This window comes from Hydra viridissima, unplaced genomic scaffold, assembly GCF_058129835.1.
Source record: "Hydra viridissima isolate aposymbiotic clone 2 unplaced genomic scaffold, HvirCarnegie_v1 scaffold_16, whole genome shotgun sequence".
NCBI lineage: Eukaryota > Metazoa > Cnidaria > Hydrozoa > Anthoathecata > Hydridae > Hydra > Hydra viridissima.
The window spans coordinates 357,501-380,730 of record NW_028324315.1 but is presented as its reverse complement, the minus strand read 5'-3'; the positions used below and the strand labels follow the sequence as shown (position 1 = coordinate 380,730).

Genomic DNA, 23,230 nt, shown 5'->3' with positions numbered 1-23,230 from the left:
AAATGTTTTTATGTTGCTTTCTACAACTAGGAACTGTTTTTGTTCCATGTCTTTGGCTATCAAATCATTAAATTCTGTAAAACCAAAGCTTTTTTTTAAACATCATTAATGCAGGCTATGCTCTTGGCAAAAATGGCTGGAGTCTGGTTGGAATCTGTCCATTTCAATTTTCCACTAGAAAATCCCAAAAATCATTGTTCTAAAGCTTAAAAATTTTTGAAAAAGTGTTTTGGGATGTTTTGTCTCCCATAACCTTAGGGGTATTCAGAAGTAATATTATAACAAATTAAATGAATGAAAGAGTAAGATGTTATTAACTTTTATTAAATTAGATATTCAATGCATTGTTGGATTCTCTATGCATAATTGTATTCTTTCAAGATACTTCACTAATCTCTATAGCTACTCTTCACAGAAGAAGAGTGCAACAACTAACACTGAAATCTACTTTTTTAGGCTTTGGATATTTTTAATATCAGTCAGGTGTTGCTTGATTTTGCTAAAGCAGAAAATCACAAGGGGCCAAATCCAATGAGTACAGTAAATTATTGCAATCCCCTTGTTATTCTTGGGATTTTCTGACACTCATTCATGATGAATTTAGTTGCTTGTGGTTAACTTATCTCAGTTATATCCAGTGTTTAATACCCACGAAAGTCTCACTCAATCACCATTTACCTTTAATGTAGTTAATTGGCTTAAAAGTAATACTTTAATGTAAGCATGTATTTAAGTTTGTGGGTAATTGTTAGGAATTTAAAAAATGGAATATTGTGAGTGAAACTTTGTCTTTTTTTTTTCTTTACATATTTTTATTTTCTCTTCTGTTTAATAATAATAATTTTGTTTTCAGACATTGGACAATACTTTTAGTGCTTAGATATTAAATAAAAAAATGGACCACTTTTTATTGCATTCATCATCCATGTTCTTTTTTTTTTTTTATCAGAATCTCTCTTATTTGATGATAAATAAAAAACACTGCTTACTACATATCCGTTCAAAATTTAAATAAAGTGTGATGTGCTTATTTTGCGCATTATTAAATGCCCTACATCACATGTTGAAATATTTTATGACCAAAGTTACCATTACCTCAGGATACTCATAAGTATATATTCAATGGAAAGAATTAAAAGAAAATATTTTATACAAACAAAAAATTATGTTTACTCATTGCATTTACCTCTTTGGACTTTAAAAAAAAAACCTGTGATTCCAACAAAAGCCATTGAGATAATAGTATAGAAAATATCCCAAAATAAATTTTGTAAATTTATTTCAGTAGAAGCATTATCATCCTTATTAAATGCAAACCTTGCTAATGCGCAATTATTAGGAATAAATCTCTTGAAAAGTCTGTTGAACTTTATCTTTCATATAGATTATTTAGAGAAACAAAATTAGTGTTACCCTAAAAACATATACACATCATGCTGAGATACCATTTTGCAAAGTTTAATCAACCATACTTCTATTCATCTCTGTGAAGCTCAATCATCAGATAATTGGCCAGACACTTGCAAACTTGTTTAAGTCAATTATTAGGTTTTGATGGTGCCACAGGACAATGATATTCAATGCTTCATCATCATAGTCTCTTAATCTTTAAATTAACTTAACATCAAACAAGAGTAACCATTCTGCTTGAAAACCAGGATTTAAAGTGATTATGTGAAACTTGTTAAATTTATCTACTTTCTTCTTCAACATTAAAAACAGTTTAAAAAGCAAAATGATTTCCATGTGTAGCAATTTAAAATTTAGAAAGCACACACCTTTTATCTATTAATTCATATCAAATAGTGGATTTTTTGGTGGATTGGACTAGTTAATTTGATTTTTTGCTAGACTTTTTCTGACTGCTTCAATCACCCAATCATAAATATTTTTTTGTAATCTACTTATAAAAGAACTTGTGATGTGAAAAAAAGTGGAATTTTTTTTGTTGAAATCACAAAACTTAAATTGTTTGGGGTATTTGCAAAAATTGTTCTAAGCAATTTAAAAAATAATGTTTTAGGAAAAATTATTAATTTTCAAAGCTATTTTTAGGATGTGAAAAGTTAGAATTACTTAAACAGCTAGAACTGACTTTGTTATGGGATCGTGCTGATCTTGCAAAATATTGTATTTCACTGCGTGGTTATCTGGTATTTTTATTATTTCCAAGTATTTTAAAGAGTTCATCTGATGCTTTAAAAATGTCACTTCTTAAATGCTCCCATGTATGCTTCAAAGTATTTCTTATATTTATCTTTATGTTCTCACTTGAAAGTTGCAAAAGAAGAATCTGACTTAAAAACTGAATTTTAGGGCGGCGACCTTGATTCTGCAATGATCATGGCTTTAGCATTGGATCGAGTTGATTTTGTGAAATTGTTTAACAGATATGGAATCGATATGAAATTTCTTCTGACAACACAAGTACTTGAGCTTCTCTATGGTTATTGCTATAAAGGTGCTCACACTATGCTTAAGTACTTAATAAAAACAGAAGATCTTTTACCGTTTTATTCATCAAAAGTTGGATTAGAATTAGATTCTAGGAAAAAAAAATGTGTTGAAATTTTTAAATTCCTATATTTTTTTGAGAAGTATGAACTTGAGATTATTTCAATATCATTAAACACAATTAAAAGCGTGGTAAATGATGCTTTTTCTGATATCATGAGGAGTAAAGCTGATAAGTTCCTAGAGGTAATTAATTACAATTTTTTTTTATTGTAAGAGTATTAATAAAAGTTATAGTTGTAAACTCTTGAACAGCAGCTCTTCTTATAAATATATTCTACTAGTATGTAGTATGTAAATCTATTCCGTAAGTATGTTTTTAACTATTATACTTAAAAAAATGAAGAGATCTTTTCAGAAATAACCAATTTGTTTCTGCACTGTTTTTCTTTGAAATGAAAGAAAGATTAGAAGGTACTTTAATACTATATCCTAAATTTTGTGCTTGCATCATGCTCACAGATTTAACTTATCAAAGTGAGATAAATACTTTAAGAAAGCTTAAAACTTCCATTAAAAGTGATTATGGCTTTTTCAGTACTTGTTTCTATGCTGAAATAACTAGCCTAGTTGGGAGTTCTGGGATAAAGAGCATGCTGATTGTTGGACGCTTGTGATGGCTGTGGTGCTATGCTAGAAACAGAATTACAACTCACATAAGAGGAACAAATTTTTAACATAAAATTTGTTGGTAAACATGTTAAAAGTAAATTAATATTGTTTAACCAACCTGACACAAGTAAAAAATTCTATCTTGTCACTTATTAGGACTAAACGGATATAGTCCTACATTAAAAACCGCGACAATTTAAATTACCAGTAAAAAATAGCTTTTTTCCCGGTTTCACTTTCTACAAATTCCAGTAAAAAAAATATTATTTTCAGTAGAAAATAATTAATCTCCGGTAAGTAAATAAACCGCCAGTAATTAATTTTATTTCCAGTAGATAATACTTTTTTTCCAGTAATTTAATATTAGTTCTAGTAAAATAAATTTCATATATATATATATATATATATATATATATATATATATATATATAAATCTAGTTGTAGTAGTAGTAGTAGTAGTAGTAGTAGTAGTAGTAGTAGTAGTAGTAGTAGTAGTAGTAGTAGTAGTAGTAGTAGTAGTAGTAGTAGTAGTAATAGTAGTAGTAGTAGTAGTAGTAGTAGTAGTAGTAGTAGTAGTAGTAGTAGTAGTAGTAGTAGTAGTAGTAGTAGTAGTAGTAGTAGTAGTAGTAGTAGTAGTAGTAGTAGTAGTAGTAGTAGTAGTAGTAGTAGTAGTAGTAGTAGTAGTAGTAGTAGTAGTAGTAGTAGTAGTAGTAGTAGTAGTAGTAGTAGTAGTAGTAGTAGTAGTAGTAGTAGTAGTAGTAGTAGTAGTAGTAGTAGTAGTAGTAGTAGTAGTAGTAGTAGTAGTAGTAGTAGTAGTAGTAGTAGTAGTAGTAGTAGTAGTAGTAGTAGTAGTAGTAGTAGTAGTAGTAGTAGTAGTAGTAGTAGTAGTAGTAGTAGTAGTAGTAGTAGTAGTAGTAGTAGTAGTAGTAGTGATTTTTTTCAATTATTAGAGCAATATTCAGATTTCTTTTAATCATAATACATTATGAATTCCATTCCTCAATACTCATCAGAAAGTGAAGCTGATTCACTACCTAGTTCTCCAAAAAAAAAAAAAACCTACAAGCAATGGGAACTTGACTGCAAATTAGAAAATTTAAATGAAGTCAAAGAATTTTTGAACAAAGAAAAAAATTGGAGTTTTGATTTTCGAAACAAAACTGAAGAAGGTCAAAAAGACTACTACCGATGTAATCTTGTGAAAGTTAAAGGAACTCAATGTGCTGCAAGCATTTATCTTTTGTATGAAAGTTTCTCATCTAATGTATTATTATACAGAACAACTTCACAACACACACATGATTCTATTGAGACTAAAAGGGGAGGTAAACTTTCTGAAAAAGTTCAGTTAGAAATCAACAGACTTTTTGATTTGCAAATGAAACCCAAACAAATTCGTGACTACTTGGCCAAAAATGACTTTTGTGTACCATCTCAAACACAACTGAATAATATCCTTGCAAAATTGAGAAAGAAAAAGTTTGGAGTCATTAACATCAGTCTAGGTGAATTGGAAAAGTGGTTTATTGAAAACTCTTCAGTGCCAAAAGATGAACATACAGCATTTATTGTGTCCTATACAGTGACATATGATGAAGAGTTCCTTTTCAGATTCTTTGCTTCAACCAAACATTTGCTTAGTCTTGCCAAAGATGCAAAGATCATCCATGCTGATGCTACTTACAAACTCATTTGGCAAGGCTATCCAGTTTTTGTTGTTGGTACATCTGATTCTGACCGCCATTTTCATCATTTTGGCATAGGAGTTTGTATGTCTGAAAAAACTGCAGATTTTACATTTTTATTTGAAGCATTGAGAAAAGGTGTCCAAAATATTTTTGAAGTTATGACTCCTGAGGTTTTGGTTTCTGATGCTGCTCAATCCATTCAAAATGCTTTTAAGTTAGTTTTTGGTGAAGAACAAAAAATTGTGATGTGTTGGGCACACATGTACCGAAATGTTTCACAGAAAATTAAATCCATGGTGAAAATAGAGAACAGAACATCAATTTTGACAGATGTTGAAACATTACAAAAGTTATCAAGCCCAGAATCTTTCTTAATTGCCATCAATCTGTTTTTTAAAAAGTGGGATGACCAAGAACATTTGTTTTTACTTTACTTCAAAACAGAGTGGGTTAACACTAACTCCAATTGGTATGAGGGCTATAGGCATTTCACCCCAACCACTAACAACTGTCTTGAGTCATGTAATAGAGTAATTAAAGATGAGCACACCTTTCATGAACGATTTCCTATCAGCAAGTTCAAAGTTGTTGCTTTGCAGATGATTGAAAACTGGTCTTTTGGTTACAAAAATAATCTGAAGTTGTTTTCAAAAACAACAACAATCAGTTTGGCTACCAAGACATCAGCATACCAATGGGTAAAATCCAAGAAAGAAATTCTTACAGAAAATAAAGAAGCAGAAAATTTTTATTACATACCAAGTGGGGAGCAAAATGTAATTAAAAAAGAAGACATTTTGATCTACAAAAATCAAAATGATGCCACTTTCGATGAATTTGTTAAGAACCAATTTGGAATTTGGGTGGTTCAGATGAAAGATGACAGTTGGCAAGATGCAAAATGTACTTGTCCTCATTTCTTCAAAAATTACTCCTGTAAGCATTCAGTAGGAGTAGCAATACGTTTGAAATTGTACAATCCACCTCCTGAAGCCAAAAATATTCAAATGCACCAAAAAAGAAAGCCAGGTCGTCCAAAAAAAGCTCGAAAAGCTTTGCTGATTCAGTGAATAATTCCTGATGGTTATCTGTAACCCTGATTTAAATCTATTGGACAAAGTATAAAGTTTATGTAAAGTTTAGCTTAGAAGAAGTTTATGTGTTTAAGTGAATTTTAAATATCAATCTTCAAGATAAATAAAACTAAGTTTAATGTAAACATTCGTTTAATTCAAAATAGATTATTGTTTCTTTTGGAATTATATTCCAAAATCTATTTACACTTAAAGTATTTTTCACTTGAGCACTTGAAGTATTTTTCCCAAAAATTTTTTCTACTGAAAAACAAAAATTTTCTACTTGGAAGTTTGAATACCGGAAAATAACTTTTAAAAAACTAACTTTTTACTGGTAAAAAACTGATTTCTTACCGCAAACGTTTTACTGGAAAAAAGTTGTTATTCTACCGGAAAAAATATTATTTTTTACTGGAAATAAGTTACTGGAAAAAAAATTAAGTTTACCGGAAAAATGCGAGTTTAATACATAAGACTTTATTGACAGCCATTAAAAACTGTGCTTAAAACGTTTGCAGGCGCAGATTATCTAACTCAAGGTAGAGGTGGTAGTTTGTGTGATGTGTGAGGGGGGCAATGACGTATAATAAATAACTAGATAGGAAACTCAGGGTTTTTTTATAAGCTGCAAGTGAAGCCGATTTTTTTGTTTACAGTTTTAATCGGCCATTATTATATCGGGCAAAACAGTCAATATATCATATAATAAAAACAGTTATATCCCGACATAATTTCTATTCATTTTCTTTAGCATTTATTTTAGTTAGTTATTACTTTTAGTAATTTCATCATACAATGGTTAATTCTTGTGCTGCGTATGGATATTCTAGTAGATATGTAAAAGGCGGCTCAAATTCCTTCCATAAATTTCCTATTAAAAATTCAGAATTGTTTAAAAGATGGATTGTTGCTTTGAAACGTTAAAATTTTATCCCAACTAAATATACTTGTATATGTAGCGACCATTTTTTAGAAGGAGACTATAATTATTGTATCCCAGATAAAAATATTTCAAGTGTTGATCATCATTATAAACCAATTTTAAAATTGAATGCTGAACCATCAGTTTTTGTATTTTCTGCAAATACACAAAAGCTAAAAAGGAAACTCCCAACAATACGAACACTACCGAAAATTGTACCGTTGTCAAAAAGAAAAAAAGTTGATGTCTATCCTGCTCTAAATGACACCGACAAAGAAAATAGTTTAACACATAATTATCAGCCAGAAAACACAACTCATAGTTCTGACCAAACTAATCAATCTTCAACACTATCTGTAAGATCTATATCACCAACAAAAGAAAAATTAAAAAAAAAAGTCAAAGCCTTACAGCAAAAGTTAAGAAGAAACAAAAAAAAAATTAGTTCTTTAAAAGAAATGATTTCTCATTTACAATCTAAAAATTATTTGACTACAGATGCTGCAACTGTTTTAAGCGAAAATTTTTCTGGACTCTCTTATGAAATCATTAAAAATCGATTTCTCAATCAAAATGTTAAACCAAAAGGTCACAGATACAATTATGAAGTAAAAAAATTTGCTTTAACTCTTCATTTTTATTCTCCACGTGCATATAACTTTCTTCAACCAATGTTGTGTCTTCCAGCTGCCAGGTCAATATCACATTGGACATCATCTGTAAATTGTGACCCTGGTTTATTCCATGATGTTTTTGCCTATCTTGGTGATAAACAGAAAACAGATGTAAACTTTAAATATTGTGCCCTCATTATTGATGCTATGGCAATCAAAAACAGTATAATCTATGACAAAAGTTCAGGTCACTATATTGGTTTTTGTGGTTTCGGCAAGGATATTATTGTATGCGAACCTGATACTCCAGCTACTGAGGCATTAGTTTTCATGTTAGTTGGCTTGCGAGGACATTGGAAAACACCCATTGGTTATGTTTTATCGAATAAAGTTAAAGCAAGTGATTTAACATTCTTTATCAAAAACATTTTGAATTTGGCTTTGACATATGAACTTTATATCAAAAGTATTACATTTGATGGTACAAGTACCAATTTAAATTCTGTTATCCCCTTTGGATGCCAGTTTGGCAAAGACATTGACAATATAGTCAGTACCTTTTCATATAACAACCAACTGATACACATTTTCCTTGATCCATGTCATATGCTTAAATTAGCAAGAAATTCTCTTAATGATTTGGGTGTTTTTATTGATGGTGATGGCCAGTATATTAAATGGAGTTACATTAAAGCTTTGTTTGAATTACAAGAGTTTGAAGGATTGAAATTTGCAAACAAACTTTCAAGAAAACATATAGAAATTCATCGACACATAATGAATGTGAAAATAGCTGGCCAAACTCTCAGCAGCTCTGTTGCTGATGCAATTGAATTTTTAATGGTATCTCAACATCCATCATTCTTGGGAGCAAATGGTACAATCCGTTTTATTCGAGTTATTGACAAATTATTTGACATGCTAAATTCAAGAAATACAAATAGTAAAAACTTTAAAAAACCTTTATATCTTCATGATCAACTTTATTGGAAAGATTTTTTAAATGATACAATTACTTATCTGAGCAAGTTGACTGATAAAAATTGCATTCCTTTACTTTTACATAGAAGAAAGACATTTGTTTTAGGTTTAATTATAGCTGCTAAAAGCACTGAAAAGTTATCCACCGATCTGTTGACACTTCCAGAGAAACCATTTAAGTATGTTCTTACTTACAAGTATTCCCAAGATCATCTTGAACTACTATTTGCTTGCATTTATGGCAAAAACGGTTACAATAACAATCCTGATGTTGTACAGTTAAAGTCATCTTTAAAAAGAATTCTGCTGCGAAATTCCATAGTTGGATCGAATCATGCAAACTGCCTAATGTTTGAACCCTATTCTAATGGTTGTATTTTTTCTCTTAATTGGAGCAAAAGGTCGTGTTCTGTTGATAATTTTGATAAGGACGATATTGACTTAGAAGAAGTTTCTTTGTACTATGATGAACTTCAAATGAGTAACTACAAAGAAGCAATACTGGGATATATCTCTGGTTTTATAGTCAGAAAGTTGATAAATAAGATTTCTTGCAATATTTGTGCCCAATCATTAACTGATATTTTATTATACGAACATGCCTATGTGAAATCTTATTCTTCTTTAAATAATGTAAAAAATCGTGGTGGTTTGTTTTTGCCTGTTGTTGAGTCATGTGAAAAAATATTTAACTTCATTAGTGGTAAAGATTTTAAAAAACCAAAAATCACCTCTGACCGAAATATAAAGCAGAAAATGATTCATTGTGTAAACAAATTAGTTATGATAAAAAAAGTATTTAAAGGACTTCATAGCCATGACATAGAATATTAGACTGTTAATGAAGATCTACATTCTAGCCAGCTTGTTAAAAAGATAAGTGAATATTACTTTAAAATTCGAATGTTCAGATATGCCCAGGATTATACCACTAAAGTGCTAAGGAAGTCATCAATTGGATTAAGACAACAAACGAATAAATTATTGTTATTTAAGGGTTTATAAATATTTCATTTTAAAATATAAAAGATTAAAATACATTACGATGTTTTCGTTTAAAGTTCTAAATGCAAATATGTTTTTAAATATGTTTTTTAATTTGTGGCTATTAAAATAGCCGCTTGTTTTAGTTTGTAAGCCAATACACTCCTCTTTGACCAATACAAATTTATATTGGCTGTAGACTCATCACATTTATCATCTCTTAGCTAATCATCTTTAATTCCAACTTTAATCAAAACTTTATAACTGCAAATTTCCTTTCATTCCACTTTGATCCACTGAAAGCTTTTGCCCGATATAAAAATGGTCTTCAACATATTACGCAATATGAAATTAGCTTCACTAAAAACGGCGAAGTTGCATATCTAGGTAATATCTTTATATCATTGGAGGGGGGGGGGGTATGATCAACTTTGTTCAAATCTTTTATAAGCTGAAATTTAATGTTAAATGTTAGCTACACTAAATCTTTTAAATTGTTAACTATGTCAATCTTTCATCTTTTAATGGTAAATCTCTTATTTTGTTAACTACATTAAATCTTTCAACTTGTTAACTATGTTAATACTTTTATTCATGTAAACTCCGCAAAATTTCTCATCTTGTTAAATATGTTACATATCTTACTGTTCCTTAATTTTTCCTATGCATAAGGTAATTGGTTTGTTGAAGGTCAGAAAGATGATCATAACAAAAACATTAAAATGAATAAACAATTTACAAAATAAATTCTTTTAAATGTTTTTAAAACCAAAAAACTTATTTTTCGTTGAGTTTTTTCTTTTTAAAATAGATTGTATGTAAAACTTTGGTCATTCCTTATGAATTTTTGTAGTTAATACAATACAATATGAACCACTCTGGTTTTAGATGAATAATAGGGTAACAGTCTGTTTTTTCTTTTTTTTTAGTTATTGACGCAGAATAATTTTTAAATGGCAACTTCATTTTACACAATATTTACATGACCCTATTCACAATGCTAATTACCATAAGATTAAAAAGATTTGTTAACTAAAAGGTCACTTTCAATGTCAAACACTTTTTGTTTTTTGGTACTTTAAAATCTTTCTCATGATACAAAGATATTGCAAAAATAACTAGTAAAGTATGCTCCAGGCTTTTGTAGCACATAATTTATGTTTCTTAAAACTCTGCTTATTTCATTTCACAGTTCTTTCATTACAGACCTTTATCTTTATTCATTACATGTGTTTATTTGTTTTTTGTTAACAACTATGTAAGGAGTAAGTTTTATTATGAAAAATTTATCGATAATCTTTTTAGGGAAATACAAACCAATCAAAATTTAAAGATCCATATAATGAGCTATTTTTCTTTGGATTGCTATGCAATATGCCTAACATAACTCGTTACTTGTGGAGTTTACAAGAGAGATGTTTAAATAAAGCGTTTCTTGGCATTGTAATCAATAACTATTTAGCAGAGACAGCAAGAAAAAATAACCCTCATGATGATTTTACAAATCAAGTTGAGAGAAATCAGATGTAAGGTTTTAACTTATGCCATGTATGACAAAGGTATTCTAAATCTTAAAAAAAAAAAAATCAAAATTTTCTTTTAGTTATAAATTTTATGTAATAATTCTGGCAAATGTGATTCTTTTTTATAAATACTATTCATAAAAGTGAAGTTTAAGCTTCAAATAATTTAAATACTACCTATTATAAGCCTTGTGAAAAATGTGCTATATCTCAAGTTACATAAAAAAATTTATGTTTTTAGAAACTTTCGAGAGCTTTGTACAAACTTGCTAGATCAATGCTTTAGAGAAGATAGTGAGAAAACTAAGCAACTTATTGCCAGCAGCTCTTCAAAGCTCAATTATCATAATTGTTTGCATTTAGCTGTGATAACGGATCATAAAGAATTTATTTCCCACAATGCTGTCCAGACTAACATGATTGAAGTTTGGAATGGATTTATAAGAGATCCTAATATATCTTGTACGGAATTGGCAATAGCTTTTATTATTCCTCCTTTTATTTTCCGGAATGGGTTTCTTAAAGACAGTCAAACCAGTTTAGTTGAGAAGTAAGCTATTAAAGTATTTTTTTGAAAGTTCTTATGAAACTGAATTCTACAAAAGTTTGATGTTATTTTTGATGTTACAGTTATCTCATTAAAATTTCTCAAAGTTTTTTTTTTTTTTACTTAAACAAATTTACCTAAGTTCTTTCTAGATAAATGTTCAAACATTGTTATCACAATTGCTGTGTTAAGTTTTAAATTGTGGAAGCAACAATGATGATAATGAAAATAAATGTTTTTGATTTTACATAGATGAATTTTTGTAAAATTTATCCAGTTATATAAAAGGTAGGTATTAAAAGAATGATATCAAAAATTCCCAAGAAAATTGCAACAAGCAACAACTTGTTGCAATTTTCTTGGGAAACAACAACTAAGTTCTTATCATAAAAAACATATCATAGCCATATAAACTGAACAGAAATACCATTCCATAAGGGCGTGCATTATTTTTAATACCAAAATGCATGCAATTTAAAACATAAAGAACATTTCAAAAGTTTAACATATCTCATTAAAATGAGAATTTGAATAACAAGATGAAAGATTTAACATAGTTAACAATTTGAAAGATTTAGTGTAGCTAAGCAAGCAGAGAAATTTAATATAACTAACAAAATGAAAGATTTAGCATAGTTCCTGGGTTAAAGGGAATGTTCAACATTGCAAAATTATTATGTTACAATAAATATTCATGAGATATTTTTTTTTAGTTTTGAATTTTGTTAAAATCTGATCATTAAATAAATAACTTGTTTATGTCAAGCCTAAAATGTAAGGAACTATTTTCAAAAGCTAATTCAAAGTTCTACAAACTCAATGATGATTTTCAAAGAATAGGTAATTTACTACAGTTATTAAAACAAGACTGTATTAGATAGTGGTTATAGATTAAATTCAAATAAACTTATTTAGCATTTGAATTTGCTATGCAGCTAGAAATGTTTGCCACATTTTAGAAAAAGATTTCCAAATCCAATTGTTAGAAAAAAAACAAAACTGGGAAAGATTGACTGATCTTATTTCTTAAATGTAACACAGATATCACTTCAGAATCCAGAAGCGATATCTATCAGAAATATTTCTGCCATTTGTTATTACAGTTTTAAGTTATTCTACAATAATTTAATGTCTTTGTTTTAAGAGATTAAAGATTTAGTTATTATGGCATCAAATATGGAATCTAGATACATTCCAGAATATGTTATTACTAAAAAATGAAAGCATTATATTTCATATGTAACTTTGAACTCCAATTGATAATCATTTTTTAATTTAAGAATCAAACTTTTTTTAAGAATAAAAACACTTTACACAAAATGAAAACAATGAAACACTTCCTTCTTAAAAAAAAGTATCAATTATTTTTATTCACATGAAGGTTTTTTAAAAAATACACTTTTGTTGTTATTGTTACTTATTGTTGAATATGTAGAATGGAGTTACAAATTTTGCACATGTTTTTTATTTGTAGAATGGGGAATTTCTATCGTCGCACTCCAGTTGTAAAGTTCATGACTCATTTAGTAAGATTTTTAAAAAAATATTGTTCTGCATTAATATTTTCTTTTTGTTATGCTCAATTTTTCTTTGTTTTTTTTTTCTTTCTCCTTTTGAAAAAGAAAGTATCTTTGAGATTTTTGTTTGTAAATTTAATGCTTAAGTTATTTTAACATATAAAAAAGTGTAAACTTTTTTTATTTGTAAATTGTTTAAACTTTTGCTAGTCAATTTTTTTCTGCATTTTAGTTTAGTTACTTGATTTTTTTGGCCTTTTTTGCATATGTTTTGATGGTTAAAAAAGACACCACAACACAATCAATTACAGAATGGATTTTGGTTTCATACATAGTTACCTTGACTATTGAAGAAATGCTTCAAGTAAGTTTATAATGCATCAAGTTTTTATAAAATGCTCACATTTTTTCCTAATTAAATTTAATTCTTTTTATATAAAAAAAGGTTAAACAAGATAAAGCATTAACATTCAATAAAAAGATTTCTAATTGGTGGTCTAGTAATTGGAACAAATTAGATGGGGCAGCACAATTAGTCTTTTATATTGGACTAGTTCTTCGATTCAATCAAAGAACTTTAGATCTTGCAAATGTTTTTCATGCCTTAAATTTTGGGATGTGGGTGATAAGATCATTAAATACTTTTTATGTGGATCAAACACTGGTTTCTTATGTGGTTATGATATTCAGAATGGTATCTATTTTTTACATTAATTTATTGTATCAGAAGAAACTTGGTTTCGTGAGTGTTTTAAAGCCATCAGAATTATATTTTATTTTTGTCATGTCAATCACTTTAGTTTTTAGATTTGGTAAGCTTCTTACCGATACTATTTGTGTTTCTTGTGGCATATGGTATTTCTGCTATTTCAATACTGAAGCCACAAGAGGGTGGGCCTAATGTTGTAGTAGATGCAATATTTCATCCCTATTTTAATCTATTTGGTGAACTATTTATTGATCGAGATCCGTTAAACGGTTAGTTTTAAAGCTTAAGTAATTTTTTGATTAGATTTAAAGCTTAAGTATTTTTTTGCATTTTTAAGTGTTTACATATTTCTTTAATTTATTTTTTTTTAGATAATACTACACGTTTTGGAACACCAGAAAAAAACAGTTATTCTGAACTTCTTGCTTGGATACTTCTGGGATCTTATCTTTTGATTGCATATGTTTTGTTTAATCTTTTGGTTGCTATCTTAAAGTAAAAAAATAATTTCAAAAAAACTCTTTTCAAGGATATTTTTAATGTAATTTAACTTTAAACTAATCATACTGGTTTCTACATAGATTGTACAAATTAGATTTAGTTTCAAAAGAAGTTATTCAATAGTTCATGTGAAATCTGAACACATTTATATTTTGCAATAATGTCATGTTTTAACTTTTCTAGCATTACCTGTTGTTGTAGTTTTAAATTAGCAGACCTTTTTGCAAATTTAGCAATACCTATCAAAGGTTACAATCTAGTTCTGTGCAAATCTGGAAACTTGAACGCTACAAATTGATCATGGAATATGCTAATCGACCGCCGCTGATTCCTCTTTTGTACTATATCTACAAGTTAATAGATTATTTGAACGATTATTATCATAATCGATCACAGCCACCGAAGATGCCTTTAGGTATATAAGATTTTTTTTTTTATAGTTGTGACTGTTGTTATTATCGGTTTAGAGAGTAGTATCATTGTTTTTGTTGTCATCATGATCATAATCATCATGATCATCATCATTAATCATCACATAATCTTCATCATTTGCTATTATAAACATGATTGTTTCATAGAGTATAACAGTTTTTAAGATATTTTCTCGTTGAATGAGAAATGTTTTTCTGATGATAATTCAATATTTTAAAAATATGATATAACTGTTTCTTTTTTTTTTTTTCTTTTTTTTTTTTAGATGATCAAACCTTGACAAAGGAACAACTTAATGACTTGATTCAATTTGAAAAAAGATGTATGAGGCTTCTCTTAAGAAAAAAAAAGGGAAACAAAACGAATTAAACATCAACGAAAGTTTTTTTTTAGTTTTGTGTAGCTTTTTTACTTTTTTAAAACGAATTTATACGAACGTTATTTTAATATGAAATATTTCCATGTTTTTTATTGTTGCAATTTATTTTTTGTAATTACTCTCATTAACTTGATAAAAAATTTTCATCGTTTTTTATTTTTTTTCATTTTTGTGTTGCTTAAAGTTTTTTAATTTAAATATTTGCCTTTTGTAATGCCTTAACGCACTATTTTTGTTTTGTTACTTAATTTCGATAATTGTAGAAACAATTTTAAGACTTAAACAATTTTTGATCGGCCTGATTTGACCTCTCATAAGCACTGTGAACCAGAGAGACCGCCAGGTTTTATGTCGTGTCACTCGATCCAAACCTTTATTTTTAGTTTAGTATTAATGTATATGGTTAATTAAAAATATTTTTAAAATCTGGTTTACGTGCTAAAGTTGGAAAAATCAATTTTTAAGTTTCTACATATATTTATCACCTATAATTATCATAACCAAATTAAACACTTCTTCCATTAAAATCATTTGTTGATTTCTAAACTATTTCAAGATTCTATTGTAGATATTGTACTATTAGCAACCTTTTCAATTGGATTTGAAAAAGCTTTTCAAACATGTAATAGGAGCAAATTGATTTTTTTTTTCCGCGCTCCCCTAACTTTTTGCTTAATCTTGTGGCACACTATAAAAACATACATGCCTAAAATGAAAGTTGTTCTTGTTAATTAGAGCTCTTGAGATATTATAAAACAAGCCATTTGTAATATTTTTAAAAATTTTTTGTGGCTATGAAAATAGCCGTTTTGATAGGATTATAGTCACTGTCCTGGACTTGTTGACTTCTTTTTGTTTCTAGGGCTGCATATCAAAGTTAATGTTAATTCTTCTTCCATTAAAATCAACTATAGAGGATAGCAGTTGCTCTCCATGTCAAGTATGCTCTTCTTTACGTTTAAATCTACTCCATGTAGGCTTAAATTTAGAATGAATAGCTTCTCCACACTGTTCAGCAAACTTGGATAGACCACAGTTATGGTATTCAACAAAGGGCTGAACATGACACAGTAAAATGTGAAACTTCCAACTTACTGAAATTTTTTTTCCCTAGAACCTGTGCAAGATACTGGGTAGATAGAAAGGAGTTTTTTAATTTAGCAAATGCTAACTTATAATCTGACTCAAGAGTTCGACCAAAACAAGAATCCTTTACTTTTTTAAAGTCTTTCATGCACTGAACTATAGGTCAAAGTTCAGGAACCTGAGATGTAACAACTTTATCAAGTTCATCCAGGTTTTTCAAGATCTTGTTGGAATTATTTCCATCCCAACTTCTACCTTGGTACCCTCTCTGAAGAACATTTTTAGTTTTCAGCCAGTCATCAAATTCATGCCAAGTATCCATAAGCAGACATCCTAAAGTAGATATAACTCCAATTTGAAAAAGATGCAATTTAGGAGGTGGTACTAAATGCTGGATTAGAGTATCTGGATTCTCCTCTAGGTAGAGAATCCTTGGATATATCACATTCATATAATGTTGCATGTTAGATTTCTTGGAGTTATTTTCCGCAACATATTTTTCATACAAATAATCTAGACTCCCAAGGCTTCTTAGTTTTCTACATTCTTCATTTCTCAACCCTTCACACCACAGGCAAGCTCTTTTTCCTGCATGGCCTGACAGACCAAAAACAGCATTGGCACACTTTAAATCAAATGCTGCAAAAAACTTGGCATCTTGCAAATTGAGTTTTTCTAATATTATTCTTAAGTTATGGTTTGTATCAGGAGTATCTTCAACTATTGCAAGAATTTGACAACGCTGAACACTAGTGGTGTTCATGTAAATTGCAGACTTTGTACTTTCATTTGCATCAAAGACATTGATTATAATTTTTAAAAAAGATTCTCCACCATCAATAGAAATTCGTACAAATGCTGAATGAAGGTCTAGAGCACGTTGATTTACCAAATCCAGTATGAAAGATGATGTCTCTTGAACATACACAAGATCCTTTGAAACTTTTCCATCTTCACTGTCTAGGAAACCTGTCTGTAAAAATATTTAAATAATGTCATTACTTATTTATACACTAAAAAATAGCCTTCATATTCAGCGACTTGTTGAAGCATCTCCAGATTGGGAAAACTTAGGGATTAAAGCTTTAACACAAAAAAATTAAATGTATATTACACAAAAAAGATAACAATAATTTCTAATTTATATATTGGTCAATTTAATATTAGCTGCAATTAATTTTACAAAAAAAGTACTTAACTTATAATGGTTACACATTATATAGTTACAATATTTGTATGTGTAGCCATCACAAATTCATGGTGGAGGATCTCATTCTCTTTACATATAAAATATATTCATACAAAATGTTAGAACATTTTGATAGTGCACTTTTATGATTAATACTTATAAATTACCTTTTCTACATTATAAAAATGTGATATGGATTCCTCAAGATCATTCAATTTGCCAAAAATATTAGGTTCTACAGCATTCTGATTCCCTAATCCTTTCCGAAGAGAAGATATTAACTGTTTGGTGTCGTTAATAGAAAGTTCCAATATTACTTGAAGTTCTTTTATAACCTGTAAAGATACTTGTTTTACTGTTCTTCGATTTGCCTTGTTGGCAGGACATCCAACAGTTACAACCAATGGGTTTCCACCAGTTGATAAAGAAAAAGTTGCTCCTTTTGGAATGCAGTCAGCTTTCATCTTATCTTTTAATAAACCTGAAGCAACTTATTCAGCTTAAATGCTTCCCAAACTCTTGGCAAGAGAGATCAAGTTTGTTACAGCAACTGAAGAAGAACAGTTGTGGGTGTGTCCAGGTGCTAACATTGAGAAATATTTTCCACAGAGCTTTAAGTTATCTGGTGAAGAAGATATGATTGGTTCTGTTTCACTACATTGGAGCATTGAAGCTGAATTCCTGGTCAGCATTTTCCATGCCTGGAAAGTGGCTGGTTTACAAAAATGTACATTTATTAAGACATAATCTATTTTCGAGGAAAACCACCATTTTTTTGATTTTCTTTCAAAGTGGGCATGCGCATTGCGCATTGTTATGTTGTTTTTAGATTTTAAATAATGATTTATAAATAGAAAAATAATTTATAGAAAAAATGCGTAAGAGCAAAACAAGGAAAACTCGTTTGAAAAATAGTCTGAAATACGGAGGTCTTCCATCAAATTGCCTTCAGCTGATCTTCCAACATTTCGTCAAGTAATTCAGTTTTTTTATTTCACTGAAAACAATAACCAAAATATTTCAAAACAGAATCTTCTAGAAAAGGTAAAAAATAATGTCAAGATATGGTAATCAACATAATAATAATTAAAGTAACTTGGTGAGTTTGGGTGTTGATGGTAAAGATGATAAAAATGTTCTTCAGATTAAGGATATCGTTGAAAATGGAGAAACTCGCTTGTCGAGAGTTACTGAAAAAGTACATCATTTAAATTTTACTAATGAAAATAGTTTTAAAAATGATTCATATCTCTCTCATAAAAATCTCCCATCAAATGGTGAAACTGGTTTACTTCAAAGTGAAATTGTATATGATGTTCTGAAAGAGTATGATAGTTTAAATTCAGTACAAGCCCTTCTTCTTGATAATACAAATGTCAATACAGGTTTCAAAACTGGAATTGTTGCATGTTTAGAAAAGAAATTAGGAAGAAAAATACACCTTATGGGATGTACTTTGCATCACAATGAACTTCCATTTCGAAAAGTATTCAAAATAGTTGATGGCACTTTAAAGTGTCTAAATAAATTTTCAGGACCTATTGGAAGGCAAGTTTCTATAGATTTCCATCTTAACCCACAAGTGAAGTTTACCAAAATTAATACTCCAGTGGAGATACTAAATATTCCCATTGAAGTGATTAATGATTTTAGCCACGATCAAAGACTATTATTTGAATATTGTCTTGGAATTTCTATAGGATTTATAAATTCCATATTTTTTAGAAGAAAAATTGGTCCACTAAATAACTCAAGATGGATGACTTTAGCAATTCGAATAATGGCTTTGTATACTCGTACTGAAGCACCAAGTGTAGATCATGTAAGGCTTGTGAATTTTATAGTACAAGTGTATGCATACATTTGGTTCCTTATCAAAAGGTCTTCTAAATTTATGCATTCTCCAAGTATATTCTTTAAAATGACAGAACAGATAAGGAAGCAAGTTGAGGAAATACAAAATTTTTGTTTTAAAAATTAAAAAAAAATTCATATTGTCTATTGCTTAAGAACTTTATATATTGTATGCTTAGAGATGAAGTTTCTAACATAAGGGAACAGGCGTTACTAGTCATTAAAAAACTCGATTAAGGATAAAGAATGCCGTGTTACAAACATTGCTAATGTTGACATAAACTTTCAAGCAACTTCTTGGACAGAATTAATTGACTTTAAGAAAAGCAGTGAACTAGCATCAGCAATATGGTTGAAGAATAACGAAATCGATGCACTAATTGTAACTAAAGAAGTTCCGAACATACCTTAATTTCCTTCTCACGCACAGAGCGTAGAACGCGCTGTGAAATTAGTTACAGTGGCTAGTCACCAAGTATATGGCAGGGAAGCTCGTCATAAATATATTTTGACTAAACTAAAATCCAGGAGAATTCAACCTTATTTTGAAACTAAAAACGACTTTGTGGTTTTTTAATAAATAATTTTTTTATACATTTGATGTTAATAAAACATCTTTATATGAATGTACTTGCTTTTACTTTTTTGATTGCGAGGAATATAAAAGTGTGTTTAGGATTTAGGAACAATGCAGTGGTAGGGTAGTGTTAAAGTGTTCGACTCACATTTGCAAGATATTTATTTTAGAAATATTTCCCATATGCCCAAGCCTTTGGCAATTGAAATCTTGATAAACATTTACATTCATGAATTTAAGTGTTTGTAGTGAAAAAACAACAAAAAAAACAATTTAAAAATATGTTTGGATTTTGGTGATGGTAACCCATGACTATTTTTATTACCCGTTTATTAAGTTTGATCACTGTAATAATCATTGTTTTCGAATAAAAAGTTAAGTGCATCAGGGGTCAAAGAAACAACTTTTGAAGGTTTTTCCAAATAGTGTAATGGTTGCAGATCTTCAGCCTGATCTAAATTCACAATTGGCTTGATATTTTATGCCAAATAGGTACACGAACCAATTATGTTTAAAGTGTTTAGTCAAAATTAAATTGTGCAATTTATTAATCCTTTATTCATATCTGGTAATTATTAATTACTTACATCTAGGAAATCTTGAGGTCAAAATTACTCAAGTTGTTTGTAAGCACTTTCAAGACCAATATAACTAAAAATACCTAAATCCTTTTACATATAATTATATAAAGTTTTTAACTAATTGTACTTTAAAAACTAAAAATGACTTACATAAGTAAACTTGTATATGCAGTTTAGACTTGATTGTATATTACATTATTAGTTTTGCTTTAAAATGAGGTATGAAAAACGAGTTAAAAATAAATTAAATGTTTAAATGCATATATTGCTTAATACCATTATATTAAACAACATTTTAAATAACTTATTATTAATTTATTTGACCATTTAATAATGAATAAGTTTTTTTGAAACAATAAACTTTTGAACGGTTTGATATTTTTATTAATTGATTTCATAAATTGCAGAAAAACGTGAAAGTTAAGAAAAATTGTTAGCATTTTTTCAAAGTCGATTAAGCGTGCCATTTTTTATTTTGGATAGCTGAAATTTTTCATGAGCTCATATTTTACCCTGTTAAACTTACTCCCGGGTAACTAAAGTTGAATTTTGAAAAAAGTATGAAAATCACTCCACCCTAATGTGCAACGAGATTGTTTTTTTTGCGAACCATGCGCGTTGCGTATTGTTACAAATCTTATGTTTTAAACAATAGAAATTAAATTATATTAAAGTCTGTCGGATTCGTCGAAAAATTTTGGTCTCGCCTAACAAGTCACATCAACTTCCTTTTAGTTATTAAAGATAACAGCAATAGAACCAAGTCATAACACGTTCGCTGCAGAGCTATTTTAAACTATGCTTTATTTCTTTGCCGAGCAGTAATGTCTGCAATGATTAATTTTTGCCGAGGCTGTTTTGCGCGGTTTCATTCTCATTGCCACGGCGAGATATAAAAATTTCAATAAATAAAATATTTTAAAAATCTGAAATAATTCTATAGTATTTTTTATTCTGAATATAACTGACAAAAAATAAACACTACGAGTATACTCGTACTTTGGCAATGGAGAATAAATTTTTTTCTCCAGTGCCGAAGTACGAGTATACTCGTAACACCGCACTATGCATCGCTTAGCGGAAATAGGATTTTGTAATTTAATATGTATTTGCATACATTGGTCAAGACCGAGCAGTGAATGCCTCTGGGAAGAAATAGCAAAAACCTCATGATTAGGAGTAGTAAAAATAAATCCGGACAGATGTCCAGAGTCAATTAAAGACTCACCTAGAAGAAGAAAATCAAGACACACGCAGATGAAAAAGTTTCTAAGCCCACATGTCGCACATGCCTCAGACCGTCAAACAATCCGGTTAGAATTAGTAAATATACTATCGGACAGATGTCCAAAGCAAATGCAAGGCTAATGCAAGGCTAATATAGATGAAAACTAATTTTTTTAAAACGAATGATACAGATGAAAAAGTTATTTTGCGCAAGTGATGCGCCTGCACTGGACTGCCAAACAGCCCCCAATTCAAGCTCACCCCCAAAAAAACTTATAGGGAACATATATGAAACCCCCTCCCCCCGGCGAGAGTTAAAACCCAACAATAATAATAATAAAAAAAAAAAATAAAAAAAATACATGCGGCACCCATTGAACTTTGATCGCTTGATTGCTTATTACTTATAACTTATAACTTTTCACTAGGTTGCCAGGACTGCTGTCATATGCAAGTATGCAAGTTCATTAGATCAAATCATACATATTTGAGTTACATATTAATTTATAAATTACGTTTGACTACATGCTCTTACTGAATTTAAATCATAAGCATATATCCACAACGAACAATTTTATTAAATAATTGGCTTTAACAATAAAAAATAGAAAGTTTTTTTATGGATAAGGTTGGAGGTTTAGATATTTTAATTTGTTATAACGTATGTCAAAGTAAAACCAGCGATGTCTATGGGTTTCCAAATTTTGGGTAAGCCATTTCAGTTGACACATACGCTTATTGAATTTTACAACGTTCCTTCTGAATCCAAGGATCATAAAAGAGAAGATAAGAAAAGTTGGACACCCATTACCTAAGAAAAAAAGCATCAGTTTGAAGGTCTGTAAATCTGTGACTTCGTGATTCCAGAAAATAAGTTGTGATGGAAAGGGCCAATAGTGCATTGGATAGAAGCAATCTCCGTTCATTTGGGTGTACAAGCGGTGACGCTCCAAGTCAATGTGGTTGATTGGTATGGAGTTTGCAAATTCTATAGCTTGCTGGAGATGTGTTTCGATAAAAGCTATGTCCTAAAAGATTCATAAGACAGTTAGTATCATCTTTCTTGATGCTCAGTTCACTTCCAAACTACTACTAAATAACTCTTGTCCCTCTCTAACAAAAAATAACTGCCTCTATTCTAACTGATTATGGTCAAGTTATTTTGGTTCGTCCGGATCGTATGTGCCGTATGCACTAAAGAGTCTTTGATCGATTTTGTTTTCCGATATGTTGTTATTGGTGGGAATGGCCAAATATTTCTTAAATGGGTATCCTGTTTAATTATGTCCCAATGTTTCCTTATGATTTGATTTATAGCTTTACCTATGTTAGTGTGTACTGTAATCAACGATAATATTTTGTCTTTCTTATGTGTTCTTGTTTTGTTAATAAGGTCATTTTGTGTCCAACGTAACGCTTTGTTGATATACTTATTGATGGCATGCAGTGGGTAACCTCTGAGTACTAAGGTCCTAGTTAGTATCTCCAACTCTTTGATTAAACTTTCTTTATTTGATATGACTTTGTTATACCTTAAAGCTTGGCTATAAATTATACTGTGTTTCAGATGATGAGAGTGATTTGACTCATAATGCAAGAGGTACATCGTATCTGTTGGTTTTCTATAAATAGTGGTCTGGATTTCACCATTTCTATCTTTATATATTTTGACATCCATAAAATTGATGGAAGAATTCGAGTGGTTAAAAGTAAATTT

General features: G+C 29.5%; 2 protein-coding genes and 2 pseudogenes across 6 annotated transcripts in view; 2 read left to right on the top strand and 2 right to left on the bottom strand.

Moving 5' to 3' along the window:
* Window positions 1-15,155, top strand: part of LOC149877168 (transient receptor potential cation channel subfamily M member 3-like) — a 56,889-nt gene extending 41,734 nt beyond the window's left edge. For 2 of the 5 annotated variants that reach the window (XM_090074042.1, XM_090074043.1), the window contains 11 exons: window positions 2,056-2,153; window positions 2,317-2,700; window positions 10,697-10,917; window positions 11,156-11,464; window positions 12,936-12,987; window positions 13,211-13,342; window positions 13,424-13,672; window positions 13,779-13,956; window positions 14,059-14,182; window positions 14,422-14,603; window positions 14,886-15,155. In XM_090074042.1, coding sequence (XP_089930168.1) covers window positions 2,056-2,153; window positions 2,317-2,700; window positions 10,697-10,917; window positions 11,156-11,464; window positions 12,936-12,987; window positions 13,211-13,342; window positions 13,424-13,672; window positions 13,779-13,956; window positions 14,059-14,182; window positions 14,422-14,603; window positions 14,886-14,989 — 2,033 coding nt within the window. In that variant the 3' untranslated portion in view covers window positions 14,990-15,155. Of the gene's footprint in view, window positions 1-2,055; window positions 2,229-2,316; window positions 3,458-3,561; window positions 10,139-10,696; window positions 10,918-11,155; window positions 11,465-12,935; window positions 12,988-13,210; window positions 13,343-13,423; window positions 13,673-13,778; window positions 13,957-14,058; window positions 14,183-14,421; window positions 14,604-14,885 lie in introns of those variants that run through there. The other 3 variants (XM_090074041.1, XM_090074044.1, XM_090074045.1) reach the window with 3 other exon arrangements.
* A 702-nt stretch (window positions 15,156-15,857) lies between these two features.
* LOC149877167 (uncharacterized) lies at window positions 15,858-17,966 on the bottom strand (annotated as a pseudogene).
* Window positions 17,967-18,319: 353 nt separating this feature from the next.
* On the top strand, window positions 18,320-19,705 carry LOC149877166 (uncharacterized; annotated as a pseudogene).
* Window positions 19,706-20,316: 611 nt separating this feature from the next.
* The window catches only part of LOC149877165 (uncharacterized), a 3,598-nt gene continuing 684 nt past the window's right edge, over window positions 20,317-23,230 (bottom strand). Inside the window, exon 2 of the mRNA XM_090074272.1 lies at window positions 20,317-20,373. Within this exon, the coding sequence (XP_089930398.1) occupies window positions 20,317-20,373 (57 nt within the window). The remainder of the gene's footprint in view (window positions 20,374-23,230) is intronic.